Here is a 16,333-nt window from a genome sequence, read left to right as displayed (position 1 = left end):
CACTAGGCCTCCTGAAATGCGTAAGCACATAATCTATTGAAGAACACCATCTGTAGTGAAAGTACTGTCATACAGATGTGTTAATTTACATTGGACTTTCCCAGTGACATTACACAGTTGAAACCAGAAAATAAAAAAGAAAGAAAATAGAGGGACAGATGGGAAATTCATATGACAGCATTTTGGCAAGGCAAAAGGGCAAGGACTCTAGCCCCTTTGAACTTTACGTATGCATCCCCATGTATGGTGTGTCGATGGTCATGCCTGTGAGATGGAGTCTATTCTGATGCCTGTAATTGTGAGTGAGTGTGTTATTTCATTTACAGAGCTTCTGTGTGATTACATATTTTAATGTTCAGTGAGATGAATATGCTAATAAAATTATAGTTACAGGAGTGAATTATCATGGCTGAAGATTGGAAGTCATGGACCTTTCGGCAGAAAGTGATTAATCAGCTGGAGGACACCATTAGACTTACTGCAGCACCCAACCAGAGAAATGCTCATGAGCTTGAGCTACAGGTATAAAACATATGTTTTTATATGTTGTGATGTCACTCAAGTTTATTGCATGTTACAGTATACAGCATTGTATTTTATTTTTACTGAAATTGTCTTATTTATTAAGTATATAATTGTACAAGTTGCCAACTTTGCAGAAGCAAATGTTGTAATGTTTTCACATGAAAGCATTTTCGTATAATAGTGCAGTAACATGTTGCTATATGTGCAGGTGTTCCAGCGGTCCACCAAGAAAGATGAGTACTTGGAGTTTGTTGGAAGAATCATGATGCTCCTGCATCAGAATAACAACCAGCAAGTAAATAACCCACATTTGACTGACGTGTTGACACGCCACCCTGGTCCCAGCAATCAGATGACTGGCCCAGGTGGACAAATGCCAGGAGGAATAGGACCTGGTCCAGTAGTAACTGGACCAAATAATACCATCATGCCTGGACAGCTGCCTAACATGCAAGGCCCTCCAAGAGTTGGCCAACCAATGCCACCCAACTTACCCAATCCATCTCCAGAGATGGGCAGCTGGCAAACTAACAACCGGCAGCGGCTTAATGAAGTGCAAATATCGGGGGTAAACAAGAAGCAAGGAGTAATGGTAATGCAACAGTTAGGACAACAGCCAGGAAAGATGACCCAGCTACAGATGACCATTGGTACTCAGGGTGCCACTGGTACTCCACAGATGGGACAGGTGGCAGCTGGACAGATGGTTGGTGGTGTTGGACGTGGTGCACAGACTATGCAACCACGGGTACCTTCTCCAGGCTTCCCAAGACAGGGAACCCCAAATCCCAATAGTGCCTCTCCAGTACCCCCTCTGTCTGCACCAAACAGTCAGGCTTCACCAGCATTTGTGGCCCCTTCTCCATCCTCTAGTATGGTGCCATCACCAGCTGGAGGTGGAGGTAGCAGTGGAGGAATGGGGCGAGGGGGGCCAGGGCACCTGGGGGCACCATCCCCTGGTGGTATGATTAATACTCCTGGCCAGACTCAGCAGCCATCTCCAGCGGCTCAGACTATGTCCAGCAGCCAGGTGGAAGAAGCAGCATACAGGGAAAAGGTGCGGCAACTGAGAAAGTATGTGGTACCTCTTGGTCGCATGATCCAGCGCATTGGCAATGATGATGCTGAGAAGTCTAAGAAAATGAAGCAGCTTTATGACATGCTACAGAATCCTCAGCGCCGTATGCCTATGGAAACTCTGATCAAATGTGAAAAGGTGCTTGAAAAACTTGAAATACATAGGGATGCAGAGGCAGCAGAAGCTACGCCGGTGCCACCCAGTATGGACACATGTTCATCTAGTTTGGAAGATGTGTTGGCATCTGTGCTCAAATCTCCTTGTGCTGCACACACCCTTCATCGCACAGTGGCCCCAGCCTTGTCTGTGCTGTTGGGTCCCAACTATCAGACTCAGCCAGCAAAGCCCCCAAAGCGAGATAACCCCCTTCAACCACCTCCTGAAACTCCTAATATCAGTGATATTGTGCAGGGGGAGGTTGCACGTCTCAATGCCCGCTTTCGTGTTAACCTGGACTGCCAGATGCCCCCAGGCAGTGATGAGCTAACTCTTATTTGCCAGCTGGATGACCCCAACCTACCTTGTGTCCCACCTATCACACTTACAGTGCCAGCTAAATACCCTGATAAACCTCCTCGCTGTGACCTCTTACCAGTAGACTATGAGACTACTGAGTTCCTACGTAATGTGCGAGAGAGCATGGGTGTACGGTTACAGAACATGCCACCTCACTGCAGTCTCACTATGCTGCTGCACAGTTGGGAAATGAGTGTACGTCAAGCATGTTCTCCAAAGACCTCTGTCACCAGTGTCATTGCCAGTGCCATGAATGTTGGCAGTGTATTTTAAAAGCAGAATCTGTTAAGCACCAATATAACATGGGATCTGTCCTGCAGTACTAACTCTAGCATTTGACCTTCATTGTCATCCTTACCCTGTTTCTCATGTTGACTTTGGGTGGGGAAATTTGCAAGGTTCTGTGATATTACAGTATGCTGTATATCACTCCAGCCATTTGTGTGTTGCTTTTAGACTTCCTTCTGTCTTACTGTTATCTTGTACAGTATTGTGAGAGTAGAGGTATGTTGTAGATGTCTTCATCCCATAGAAACCTGAGAAACAATAATTGTGACTTTTTTTTTTCAGCTTCTGATTTACTGGTATACTGTATTAGTGTCTGTACTGGTAGCAGTGCTAAGTATATTAGCTGTGAACTGATAGCTCACTTTAAGGATCAACATAGTTTTGTGAAAACTTTAAATCTTAAACATGGCTCCTGTACAGTATTATTGGATTTACAGTGGCTACTCCAAGTACAGTCAGGATAAGACGATCACGAACTATTCGACTGTGTGCACTCCACACTTAAGGCATCTTTGTCCCTGTCCTCCATGATATATCGTATTGTTTATAAAGGCGTCAGCATGCTTTCATGCATCAGCCTGGATCACCTAATGGTGGCTTTCCACACTGCTCAATCTCTGGGAGTCTCCCCAGTCAGTCCCTTATCCCTGAGGTCCCACTTTTTGACCTCATCCCAGGTCATTTTCGGTCTGCCTCTCGCAACCCTACCTAAGACGTTCACGCATCTCATTATCTGCACCCAGTTGTTATCATCCATCCTCTCAACATGCCCAAACCATCTCAGTCTTCCCTTCCTCATCACAACACCAATATTCTCCAGTCTCATCCCCTTCTCTCAACTCTTCTCTTGTAATCCTAGACCAGCCAGGCATCTCATTCAAAGATGCATTACACATCCATTTAATCATTGTTTACGTTTGAGCCCTTGAATATCCTCTTCCTTTACTGCCCAGGTCTCACAACCATACAGCATTACATTCTTAGCACATGATGCATGCAAAGTTCCCTTAGCACAGAGGGAGAACACTTTCAACATCAGGAGAGGCAACGGCTACGTGAACTTCCTCCGACCACTTCTTACCCTAGCCACAGACCCAGCACCACCTTCACCTTTCTACACATAACATGGCCCCCAAATAACGAGACCATTCCATACACTCAAGACTCATCATCAAGATCAATCCTTATTTCGTGTGTGCAGTGTGTCACGGAGAGCCTGTAGAGATTATCAGGCGTGAAAGGACTGACCTTGGTGGAGAGTCTGTTGAGTGTTTGGAGGAGTTTTGTTATTTGGGGGACATGTTAGGTGCTGGAGGTGGGGCTGAAGCTGGTTGTGTGGCTAAGGTAAGAAGTAGTTGGAGGAAGTTTAGGAAACTAATGCTTCTCCTAACACTGAGGGGGATCTCCCTCTGTACTAAGGGATCTCTGTATGCAGCATGTGTTAGGTATGTAATGCTGTTTGGTAGTGAGACCTAGGCAGTAAAGGAAGAGGATATTCGCATGCTCAAACATATAGGAATGGCGATGATTATATGGCTGCGTAGTGCATCCTTGAATGCAAGGCCTGGGGAGGGCGGGCTAGGATTTTGATTGAAAAGTTGAGAGAAAGGCTGAGACATGAATATATTGGTGTTGTGATGAGGAGAGGTAGACCGAGATGGTTTGGGCACATTGAGAGGATTACAATTGTGGGCAGAAAATGAGAAGTGTGATTGTTGGGCATAAAGCTATGAGTGGCAGAATAAAAAAGGCTTGGGATAAGGCAGACACATGCAAGTGTGTTGGAACCTTTATAAACTATATGATGTGATATGATCCTATGATTTATTTGATTGAAGAGTTCTTTTCATTCCTATAAAAGAAGTTCACTTTTGTCAAAATGATAGGAAGTTAGCTATGTAGCATTCAGTGCCTGTCACTGTCCATCATCACAGCTGTGTTTCACTGAACTTCATCTTCCTGGTTAATTTTCATTTTTTTGGTTTTCCAGTATTTTATTAGATTGTATGGCTTTTATACTGTTCAATGAAAGATTTAGTTTATTTGTTAAATGACCAGAAGTGTAATGCACGCTGTGTTAATGGTTGTCACCCCTTGTTACCATGGTTGTACTTTATGTCAGGCCTTGTTGTTGGAGAGGGAATTCTGTAATTAAACATTTAGGTTTTGTTGTTTTATAATGTGGACATTCCAAGGATTCCATTCTAACGCCTTAAACAGTAGGTATTATGGGTATACTGTATTTTTACATAACTAGTGACGTTGGTAAATCTCTAGTATGATTATTTATGCCCACTGCCACCAAACAGATTCAGCTTAGGGGAGACCCCTTGCAGTGAAGGAATAAGGAACAATCTCCCTTAACTGCTTCAGTTTTTTTTTTTTTTTTTTTTTTTTTTTTTTTTTTTTTTAAAGATCATCAGACAATTTTTCTTGACCTTTTGGGAAATGTACGATAACAGAGAAATGAAAACAAAATATAATTTTTCATTGTAAGTAAAATCCATCAGTTTTTAGTTTTTCCAGTCTATTCCAGGCAATTCAGTCCCATAAATCACCAAAAAAACAAATGTATTGGTCATTTATAATTTTGAGTATGGCACTGCAGACTTTCCCATGCCTTCAGTAACCCCTTCATAATTGTCTATAATTACCATACTTAATGTCAGAAAATGTTCCAGAATGCACTTGTTCACTGATGATTAAAATACACTTTTGCCCCTCCTCTTAAATATGCATATGCTGGTTTTATTTGTCATTGCAAAGCATATACAGTAATGTAGTGGTATAGCCAGATGCCTTGATCCCAGAAAGGATGGAATGGAATGGAATATGAAGTTTAGGCCAAAGGCCAAGCACTGGGACCTGATAGGTCATTCAGCGCTCCAGAAAGGATGGCCACAACTAAATTGCCTCCATGTCACCCTGTCCTCTAGAAGTGGATTGCATTCTCTTCATTTCAGATGCCTTGATCCCAGAAGAGATGAAAAAAAGAAAAAAAAAAAATCACATTACCCAGTCCTCTGCTATCAGACTGTCTTCTCATCTGTTCAAACTATCCTCACTCATGCCCTTTTCCAACCCATCCCCCTATCTCATCCTCAGGCTCCCTGTCTGCCTCTCCCCTTCCACCTCTCACATTTTCCTTGTTAATCTCTCTCTCTCTGTTCTCTCCACAAGGTCAAACCATCTCAAAGTACTTTACCTTAACTTTCCAGTACATACACATCAATGCTCTAACACTCCTATCTTCCCATTTATCTGTCTGTAACTTCACATTCACCACTCAGTTCATATCCACTCTTTTTACTCTTGACTTGTATCCTTCCAAGAGACCAACCATCTCTTCCATACATTAGGGTGGGGATGACATTCAACACTTTTCATTCTATGCTCACTTCCCTATTCCTTATCACTGTTCTCAGTGTATCCCTACTGCATACATTCTTGCACCATCCCTTCCTTATCACACTGCCTAAATATTTAGACACTGACATTTTCCATTTCCAAACAGTGTAGTCACACTATGCATTTCATTACTTCTTTGCTCACACAAGATCATAACTATACAATTCGCTAGATTCTCTTTTAGAACACACAGACACACGCACGCACGTGCACACGCACGCACACACACACACACACACACACACGGCATCGTCGGAGGTGGACATCTGTACCGGCGCTCCATACCAGCTCAACACGGCCAGAGGCATTACCTAAATAAGTATCTTTGAATGAGTCAAGCTCTGTACCAGGTTAGACTAAATGATTTTTCATTATTAAAAGGAAAAGAAATAATAAGTTTAAATAAGACTGGTTCAAACAACAAAGAACCACGATGCGTTGAGTCAGCTGGGTTTGTTTATACTACAGCAAGACGGGGAAAGCGTGCACACTCTGTAAGTACTCTGTTCATATAGTATTACAAAATGGATACATACTTCAGTAAAACAAATTTGGAAAAGAAAAGGGATAAAAGTAAAAAGCAAAATGATGATTTCTACCAAGAACTGGTTGAAGTGGAGACTCACAATAGACTGGTTGAACGTGTACACAAACTAGAAATGGCTTTCAAAAATGAAATTGATGAAATAAAGAAGCAAATGCACTTGCAAAAGGAAGAGATAGAAAAACTGGGAAGGGAGGCCAATAAGAAAGACACAACCATCAGTGAACTAACAGTGGAATTGAATACCCTTGGGAAGAAAGTGAGTGAAATGGGAAGTACAGTAGTTAATCACGAGAGTGTTATGGAAGAGTTAAAAAATGACACAGAGACAATTAGACAAGCAAGCAGTCTTATGGACCAGAGTAGTGATATTGAGGAGAAGATAACACAGGTGAATGAAGCTGTCCAAAGCTACAAAAATGATGTAGAAATCACGTATGCTGAAATGGTGAAAGTAAAGAAAGACTTAGAAACAAGGGTGGAGGAAAAAAACATTAAAAAGGAAGTGAAAAGAATAATCCAAAACAATCCAAAGTTAGTCAGAGATTCAGTAGAAATAAATAAATCAATAGTAATCACTGGTATAGAAGAGGAAGAAATTAAAAACAAAATCACTAGAGACAAAAAGGAGATGGCAAATGTAATGAGCTTACTGAAAGAAGTATCAGAGGAAATCTGTAGTAAAGACATAGAAGAACATAAAAGGTTAGGGAAATACGAGAAAAGCAAGACAAGACCTCTAAAGGTGACTTTCCAGAGTGTAAACACTGTGGAAGAGATACTAAAAAATGCAAAGAATCTTATGGAAAAAGAGGAGTTCAAAAATGTATGGTTAAAAAGATGTCTAACACAAGAGGAACTGGAATTACTGAAAGAGAAAAGGGAGGAAGCAAAAACAAAAAATAAGGGAAGATCAGAAGAGGACAAGAAGAAATTTTTTTACAAAGTAATAGGATTGCAGGTTACGAAAGTGGTACACAAACAGGATGGAAGAAAAAGGAGGAAGTTAGTAGAACCATGTCATGACAAGTATATAAACAAGATGATAAAGTTGATGTACTCAAATGTGGATGGAATGGTATCTAAATTACTAGAGATGAATGATTATGTCAGAGAAAATGAACCACAAATAATATGCCTAACCGAGACAAAATTAACACCAAGGATATCCAATGACATACTAAACTTAGAGGAATACAATATATGGAGAAGAGACAGAAATTTAAAAAAAGGAGGAGGAATTATAATATTAACTAAGAAAAATCTAAAAGTCAAGGAAATAAACCTAGATATACCATCACAAGTAGAACTGATTGCAGTAGAGATCGACACATCTGAAGGTAAAGTAATTGTAGCCAATTTGTATATGCCACCCAGATCAAACACATGGGAAAGAGACGAATATGAGGACCTGGCAGAGAGTACAATTCAGAGTATAAGATCCTTGCTACATAAAATGGAAGAGAAATCGGAAAGAATTATACTAACTGGGGATTTCAATACAAATATAAATTGGAATACTCTAGATATAAATAGCCAAGAAAGCTGTTGGGACCAAAAGCTCCTGGATCTCGTACAAGAGTTTTTCTTAACGCAACATGTGAGGGAAACCACTAGAAAAAGAGGATTGATGTACCTTCAGTGCTAGATCTAATATTTACTAGGCAAGAAAATGACATTGACAGTTTAATATATCACCCTCCACTCGGCAAAAGCGATCATGCAGTACTAAATTATAACTTCAGGATAGCATATGACATAGTAAACAGCAATGACAGTTACAAAAAGAGACTAAACTATAAAAAGGGAAATTATCAAGACCTAAAGAAGTATTTCTTAGAAGTTGATTGGGAAAATGAACTTAGAGGACAAGATTTAAATGCTGTATATGAAAATTTTTGTGAATTTTATGAAATAGGAGTCCAGAAGTACATCCCACAGCACAAAGAAGCAGATAAGAAAATACAGAAATGGTTCAATACAGAATGTAAAAAATCAAAAGAAAGAAGAGATTTGTTGTGGAATAGATACAGAAGACACAACAGTGAAAGGGCGTATAATAATTACAAACAGGCAAGAAACGACTATACAAGAATAAGGAGGGAAGCCCAAAAACAGTTTGAGGAGGATATAATTAATAAAAGTAGTGATCAACCAAAGCTGTTTTACAGCTATATCAGAAGCAAAACCAAAGTAAAAGATATAATACAATCCATCACGGACGAGGGAATCACTTATACACAAGAGAAAGATATTTGTGAAGCACTAAATAAGAATTTCCAATTAGTTTTTACAGAAGAAAAAAATTTTGAGAGGGAATATGTGGAACACGCATGTCCACACATACTACCAGATATACAAATAGCAGAAAAAGTAATACAGGAGGAGTTAAGTAGATTAGACAGAGGAAAAGCAAGTGGTCCTGATGAAATTTCATGTTGGGTGTTACGAGAATGTGCAAAGGAGTTAAGTAAACCATTATTTTTAATTTTCAAGAAATCCTTGAGTCAATGGAAACTACCTGATATTTGGAAAAAAGCAAATATAGTCCCCTTATTCAAGAAAGGAAATAGACAAAATCCTCTCAACTACCGACCAGTATCATTGACCAGTGTTGTAAGCAAGGTATTAGAAAAACTTATAAGAAAAGCTTGGGTAAATCATCTAGAAGAACACAGTATGATAACAGAAAGACAATTTGGTTTCAGAAAAGGAAAATCATGTGTTACTAATCTGTTGAGCTACTATGACAGAGTAACAAACACAATACAGGAAAGGGAAGGATGGGTGGACAGTATCTATTTAGATTTCAAGAAAGCTTTTGACACAGTACCACACCAAAGACTTTTATGGAAGCTGTACCATCAAGGAGGAATTCGAGGCAAACTGTTTTGTTGGATGCAAGACTTTCTCATAAAAAGAGAAATGAGGACAGTACTAAGAGGAAACTACTCATCATGGAAAGAAGTGACTAGTGGAGTACCACAGGGTTCGGTGCTGGCACCATTCATGTTTCTAGTGTACATAAATGATATAAACAGTAACACTGGAAATGAGAGCTATCTGAATATGTTTGCAGATGATGCAAAAATACAAAGGAGAATTACTAGCGCAGACTCTTGTAAAGAGATACAAGAAGAATTAAATAAACTTCATGAATGGAATAGTACATGGCAAATGGAATTCAATGTGGACAAGTGTCATGTAATCAAGTTTGGTAAAAGTGGAAAAAGACCTGATTGGGATTATAAGTTAGGAAATAAAACCCTATACACATCAGAAAGAGAGAAAGACCTAGGTGTGATTATCAATAACAGACTACCTCCGGCTGACCACATCAGCGAGAAGGTACGGAACATGTATACACTGCTTGCAAATATGAGAGTAGCAATCACGTACATAAATGAAGACATGCTAAGAAGGATAATAACATCATTCATTAGACCAACCCTGGAATATGCATCAGTAGTCTGGAGTCCTCATCTCAAAAAGCATATAGACAAGATTGAAAAAGTTCAAAGGGCCGCTACAAGATGGATACCAAGCTTAAGGGACCTAAGCTACAAAGAAAGACTAAATAAACTGAATCTACCAACACTACAGGAGAGAAGGAAAAGAGGTGACATGATAATGCTATATAAGTGCATATCAGGAAAGGAGAAAATAGACATAAATGATTACTTAACATATGGAGCAGCATCAGCAAGAGGACACTGCAAAAAACTGCATAAGAAGAGAGGTGATAAAGACGTAAGGAAATTCAGTTTCCCAAACAGAGCAACTGATCAATGGAATGCACTACCGAATGAAATAGTGTGTGCCAAAACAATTCACAAATTTAAGGATATGTACGATAAATATGGTCTAAGACACGGGACAATACGAGCTTGACTCATTCCTGTAAAGATACAATTAGGTAAGAACAATTAGGTAAGAACACACACACACACACACACACACACACACACACACACACACACACACACACTCTTATAATCTACAAACAACAGTACATGAAAGTTTCAAATCCTGCTCTCTGTACACTAAGATCAGTCCAATATCCAGTTCACCCTATATTTCTTTTAATACCATCCATGCACTAAACAACCAAAGAGACATGACATATCTATGCTTCAGTCCAACATTCTAATTAAAGAACTCACTTGGTTCATTTTCCACATGCAGTACTGCCTGTGTGCGCTCAGTACACATTCTTGACTGCTTTGAACAGCTTCTCGTCTATGTACAGTATTTTCAGCACCTTCCACTTTTCCATGGGTATCCACTCTTTCATATATGAGGTGTGTCAGAAAAGTTCCAGGACTGAGTGCGCTATGTGAGCTATGAGTAGGAGAGGGATTAGCGGGTTGCGTCACTGTGTGACGTAATATCCAGGGAGTATATGACTGTGATCTCAGCTCTCTGCAGCCATTGATCTTTTTTTCACATGCTTTTGTATACATGTCCTCAGTTTCAGGTCGTCAAGCGATGAGCACAGAGCAATGAACCAACCTGAAGTTTCTGGTCCGGTTGGGAAAAACTCCGTCTGAAGCACTGGGAACGCTGCAGCAAGTGTACGGAGCTGAGATGATGTCACGCTCACGTGTTTTTGAGTGGTACAAGAGTTTCAAAGAGGGACGCAAGGACGTGGAAGACGACCCCAGGAGCGGAAGGCCTTCAACGAGCAGGACTGAGGCCAACGTTGAGCGTGTCAGGCAGATTGTGCGTGGCGATCGTCAGTTGACTGTTCGACTGATCGCCTATGAGCTGGGCATGAACCAGGACAGCGTCTGGAAGATTATCACTGAAGATTTGGGTATGCGGAAAGTCTGCGCAAAGATGGTGCCAAAGCTGCTGAATGATGACCAGAAGGATCGGCGCATGCAGGAGTGTCAGGACATCCTCAAGCGTCTTGAAACCGAACCAGACTTGCTAGGGAGAATCATCACCAGTGATGAGTCATGGATCTTTGAGTACGACCCGGAGACCAAACGCCAGAGCCTTCAGGGGAAGAGTCCATTGTCGCCAAGGCCGAAGAAAGCAAGACAGTTGAAGTCCAAAGTCAAAGTCATGTTGATCGCAGTCTTCGATGTGAGGGGCATCGTCCACACCGAGTTCTTGCCACAGGGCCAGACGATTAACCAGCGCGCCTACAAAGAGATCCTGCGGCGTTTGCTTCGTTCAGTGCACGAGAAGAGGCGAGAGTTGTGGCAGGACAACTCGTGGCTGCTTCACCATGACAACGCGCCTGCTCACAGTGCCCTGAGCATCCGACAGTTCCTGGCCGAGAGGAACATTGCCATGCTGGAGCAACCTCCCTACTCACCCGGCCTGGCTCCGTGTGATTTTTTCCTCTTCCCCAGGCTCAAGGGGGTCATCAAGGGGATTCATTTTGAAGACGTGGAAGATATCAAGATGGCCGTGACAAAAGAGCTGCGGAGGATCCCAGAAGAATCCTTCCAGGAGTGCATGGAGGCGTGGCAGAGAAGGATGGGAAAGTGCGTTAGACTCCAGGGGGATTACTTCGAAGGGGACAACTCGTAGTTTGTAGTTTGGATTTGAAATATATCTTTTGTGACATCAGTCCTGGAACTTTTCTGACACACCTCGTACTTTCTCCAGATCTGTGAAGTCAGCATACAACTTTTTCCTTTCTCTACACATTTTACTTGAATATCTGGTCTATTCAAGGCTTTCCCTGCCTAAAACCCTTTTGTTCCTCTTCAATTAATGCCATTTTCTCCCCCAATTTGTCTACACGTGTCCTATCATTATGTTTCCTATTACACTCAGAATACAAATACCACTATGACTGCCACACATCTCTTTTTCCCTGTCCCTTTGTTTAGGGAAACTATTATACCTGATTTCCAGTCCTCTACAACTGTCCTTCCTGCCAGTCCTATCTGCACATTTTCCATTTCCATTTAATGGTGGTATGCATATGGATAAATGGAAAGAGAAGTGAGGCTGGTGATAGTGATAAAAGGAATATATTCCACAGCCGATGAAGGTAGATAATGCAGTGTTGGTTGCAAATAGTGAATGGGATCTTTGAATACAGATTCACAGTTCTGTGAATAATTGTAAGTGGTAAGGTCTGAATGTAAGTGCAAGTACAAGTGGTAACTGTTGAGAGAGAAGGCTACTCACTCACAGTGTGATATGCTGAAGATGTAAACTGACAGAAGATAATGAGTACTTTGGTGCAATCATGGAAAAGGAAGGTTAATTAATAAAAACTGAAGAAAGTGAAGTACTGTTCCTCAAGACAGATGAGTGGCTTCATTTGAAACAAAGGACTGAGGAAATGCTGCAAAGGGATTGCCTGGTGTTTGAAAACGAGTTCAATGAATGCATGTGAATTTAAGGCACGAGTTTGAAGAGTCAGTAGTGAGAGCAGCTGAAATTGGACTGTCAATTGAATACATGTGAATTATTTACTCACTCACACCTACTTTCACACTTCTCTATTATGAGTCATGGGATTAATATCTTTCATTGTTTGTCATTTAATTCACTGTTACTGGTAGGTGATGGTGACCATCACGCACTCCCTTGACGTAGTGCCAGATATGGTACTTCTTCCTACACCTGTATTTATTTTCTGTATCTGGCCTTCTCTCTTCCTAATTCCCCCATCTGTCCTGTCACTTTTTATTACACTTGTTTCCACTTCTGGTGGCACTACACTGAATGACAAGGCTAAATGGTTTCCTGTAACCCAGGACACCATTTACAATGTGGGATGGTAACCATATAACCAAATAACTATGTGACATGGAGCCTACTATGGTGTCCCTTTAAGTGAGTGGAGAGGTGCAAATGTGATATCCATCCGGGAACCAAACCTCCACACTCTTCCACTCACCCCGCTGTAGCGAGGTGCTGTCTGCCACAAGGAAACATCAGTTCACTGCACAAGAGCAGCCCTGTGGGGATGGTTGTTTGCCAGCAGTTGTTGAATATGGTCTGCCAGACAGACTGGGGTAACTCAGCAACAACTATCACTTACACTTTTTCACAGTGCAGTGACTCATATTTGCAATCATACATACTCTCTCACACAACCACTGACACACTCACTCACTCACATAAAAATTTTTATATTGATTTGTAATTAGTAAATCTCAAACGTACAGAAATGACAATGATTAAGGGGAAGCGCAGTGTCTCCTTGAATGCACAGCCGGGGGGGGGGGTGAAGGCTTACAATGGAAGAGTTAAAAGGAAGGATGGGACTGTAGTGTACTGGTGTTGTGATAAGAAGGAACAGATTGAGATGGTTTGGGCATGTGGAAAGGATGGGGTATCATAACTGAGTGCAGAAAGTGAGAAGTGTGAATGTTAGGGTTAGGACTGCAAGAGACAAAATGCAAATGACCTGGGATGAGGTCACAGAGGATAAGGGGCTGAATAAGAAGGCTGTCAGAGATCGAGCAGTGAGGACAGCTGCCATCGGGTGACAAAGGCCGATTCTTGCATGCATGTTGGAACCTTTATAAACGGTATGATACAAATAACATGAACAGGTTCTAGAACTCAATAAAATATTTTGCAACCAGAAAAGTTTTATTTATATATATATATATATATATATATATATATATATATATATACTGTATATATATATATATATAGATATATATATATATATATATATATATATATATATATATATATATATATATACACTCAAACCTCGATTTAAGGGACTAAATGGGGAATCAACTTGTCCCTTACTTGAAAATGTCCCTTACTTGAAAATGCCCCTAGCTTGAAAATGTCCCTTACTTGAAAATGTCCCTTACTTGAAAATATCCCGTACTTGAAAATGTCCCATACTTGAAAATATCCATTGTTTACCACATATAAAGACAATCTTCTTATGAAATGCAATTATTGTGTCACTTATTTATATGATTATGAATATTGTTTTATGGATACTGTATAGAGAAACATATTAATGTGTATAACCTAGACATTACATATCATTTTTGAATGGTCTCGTCCATTTGTCAGGTAGAAAATGGAGTCCCTTAAATCCGAAATCCCTTAAATGGAGGTCCCTTAAATCGAGGTTTGAGTGTATATATATATATATATATATATATACACCTGTGGTAGGCGAGGCACTCACCATTCACCCACTAAATGTAGTGCTGCTTTGGGTGTCTGCCCTTTCCTCTCTTCCTTCCTTCCTCTTGTCTGTCTGTCCTTCATTCTTTCCTCTTCCTTCTGCCTACAGGTGACTTTAAACTCCGTCTTCCATCTTTCTTTCCTTCAATCTTTCTTCTTCCTTCTGTGTATGGGTGACTCTACACTGAGTGACAAGCCAAGTGGTTTCCTGTACACCAGGAAACCATTTACTACACAGGGCGGTAACCATATAACCAAATTGTGGCGCCTGGTGGTTTAGGAGTAATTACTGTGCTCCAATCAGACTAAGCCAGTGCAGGTTTATATCCAAGGGGTGGTTGGGGTTTATTGCTCACGTAATGCCGTTCAGGGATGAGTGAGACTAGTCACTCTCATCTTAAATGTCAGGACCAACTTGCCTAGCCCCGGGCTCCTACGCTCCTCATGGGGCAATGAAGGATTGGATGATGGATGGATGGATATCTGTCTGTCTATCTATCTATCTATCTATATACAGTATATATACCGGTATACAGTAAAGCAACGTTGGGTCTGGTTAGTACTTGGTTGGGTGACCGCCTGGGAACACCAGATGCTGTTGGCATCCCTACATGTCAAGTGGGGTTGGTGGAGGATTAGTGCCCCTCCCCGTAAAACAATTAACTCTATGCCCATGGCCACCCCGTTTGGGATACATGGCACCTGGCAATGAATGAATGAATGAAATATATATACAGTGGTTCCTCATATTTTGACGCATTTTACTTTGACGCCTCGTTTTTCGCGCACGAAAAAATTTTCCAAGTTGTCTCACACTTTGCGAATTTCCCTACACTTCGATGCTCCCAGCCAGCAGCCGATGACACATGCCTGAGGCTACCAACATCTACTGACCTTGAGTAATCTGAAGTCTCAACTGATGGCCATCTACAACAGAAACATAAAAGAGCAGAGACAAGACAGGATCACACAGATCACAAGATATTTTCAGGAGAGATGGAATGTGGCTGCTATTCTGCAAGACTTGGATGTGCCAGCAGGGGTGGGTGAAGGAGGAGAAGTGGACAGAGAGGAAGTGGAGGTGCTGGTGCCTGAGTTCGACTTCGAGGGCTTCGGCCTAGGTGATGGGGCTAGAGGATGGAGGGAATGGAGAATGAAAGACAAAAGGGACATCATTCATTGATTCCAAGCAAGGAGGGGAAGCTGTGCCATTCCTCTATTTTATTCTCTCTCTCTCTCTCTTTCTCCGAGAGAGAAGGGAGGGAATGGACAATAAGAAAGAAAAGAGGGATGGCTGTCAAGCCTTATCTCCTCATTTGCACAATGGACACATTTTCTGTCATTTCTTTATTTACTATTATTTACTCTCTCTCGTGTGTGTGTGTGTGTGCAGATTCCCTTTCTCTCTCTCTCTCTCTCTCTCTCTCTCGTGTGTGTGTGTGTGTGTGTGTGTGTGTGTGCAGATTCCCTTTCTCTCTCTCTCTCTCTCTCTCTCTCGTGTGTGTGTGTGTGTGTGTGTGTGTGTGTGTGTGCAGATTCCCTTTCTCTCTCTCTCTCTCTCTCATGTGTGTGTGTGTGTGTGTGTGTGTGTGTGTGTGTGTGCAGATTCCCTTTCTCTCTCTCTCTCTCATGTGTGTGTGTGTGTGTGTGTGTGTGTGTGTGTGTGTGTGTGTGTGCAGATTCCCTTTATCTCTCTCTCTCTCTCTCTTTCTCATGTGTGTGTGTGTGTGTGTGTGTGTGTGTGTGTGTGTGTGTGTGTGTGTGTGTGTGTGTGCAGATCATCTTTACCACTCTCTCTCTTTCATGTGTGTGTGTGTGTGTGTGTGTGTGTGTGC

At 41.3% G+C, this 16,333-nt stretch overlaps 1 protein-coding gene across 1 annotated transcript; it reads left to right on the top strand.

The window, feature by feature from the left end:
- The first annotated feature begins 273 nt into the window (after positions 1-273).
- On the top strand, positions 274-2,652 carry LOC145406471 (uncharacterized). The gene is made up of 2 exons (XM_080277626.1): positions 274-522; positions 734-2,652. The coding sequence occupies exons 1-2, from the start codon at positions 406-408 to the stop codon at positions 2,390-2,392; spliced, it is 1,776 nt and encodes a 591-aa protein (XP_080133752.1). The 5' UTR covers positions 274-405; the 3' UTR covers positions 2,393-2,652.
- Positions 2,653-16,333: the final 13,681 nt, after the last annotated feature.

Source organism: Coenobita brevimanus, chromosome 70 (genome assembly GCF_032717465.1).
Source record: "Coenobita brevimanus isolate Jiangsu-jjx chromosome 70, ASM3271746v2, whole genome shotgun sequence".
Taxonomy (NCBI): domain Eukaryota; kingdom Metazoa; phylum Arthropoda; class Malacostraca; order Decapoda; family Coenobitidae; genus Coenobita; species Coenobita brevimanus.
The sequence above is the reverse complement of the archived record's forward strand: the minus strand, read 5'-3'. Positions and strand labels throughout refer to the sequence as shown.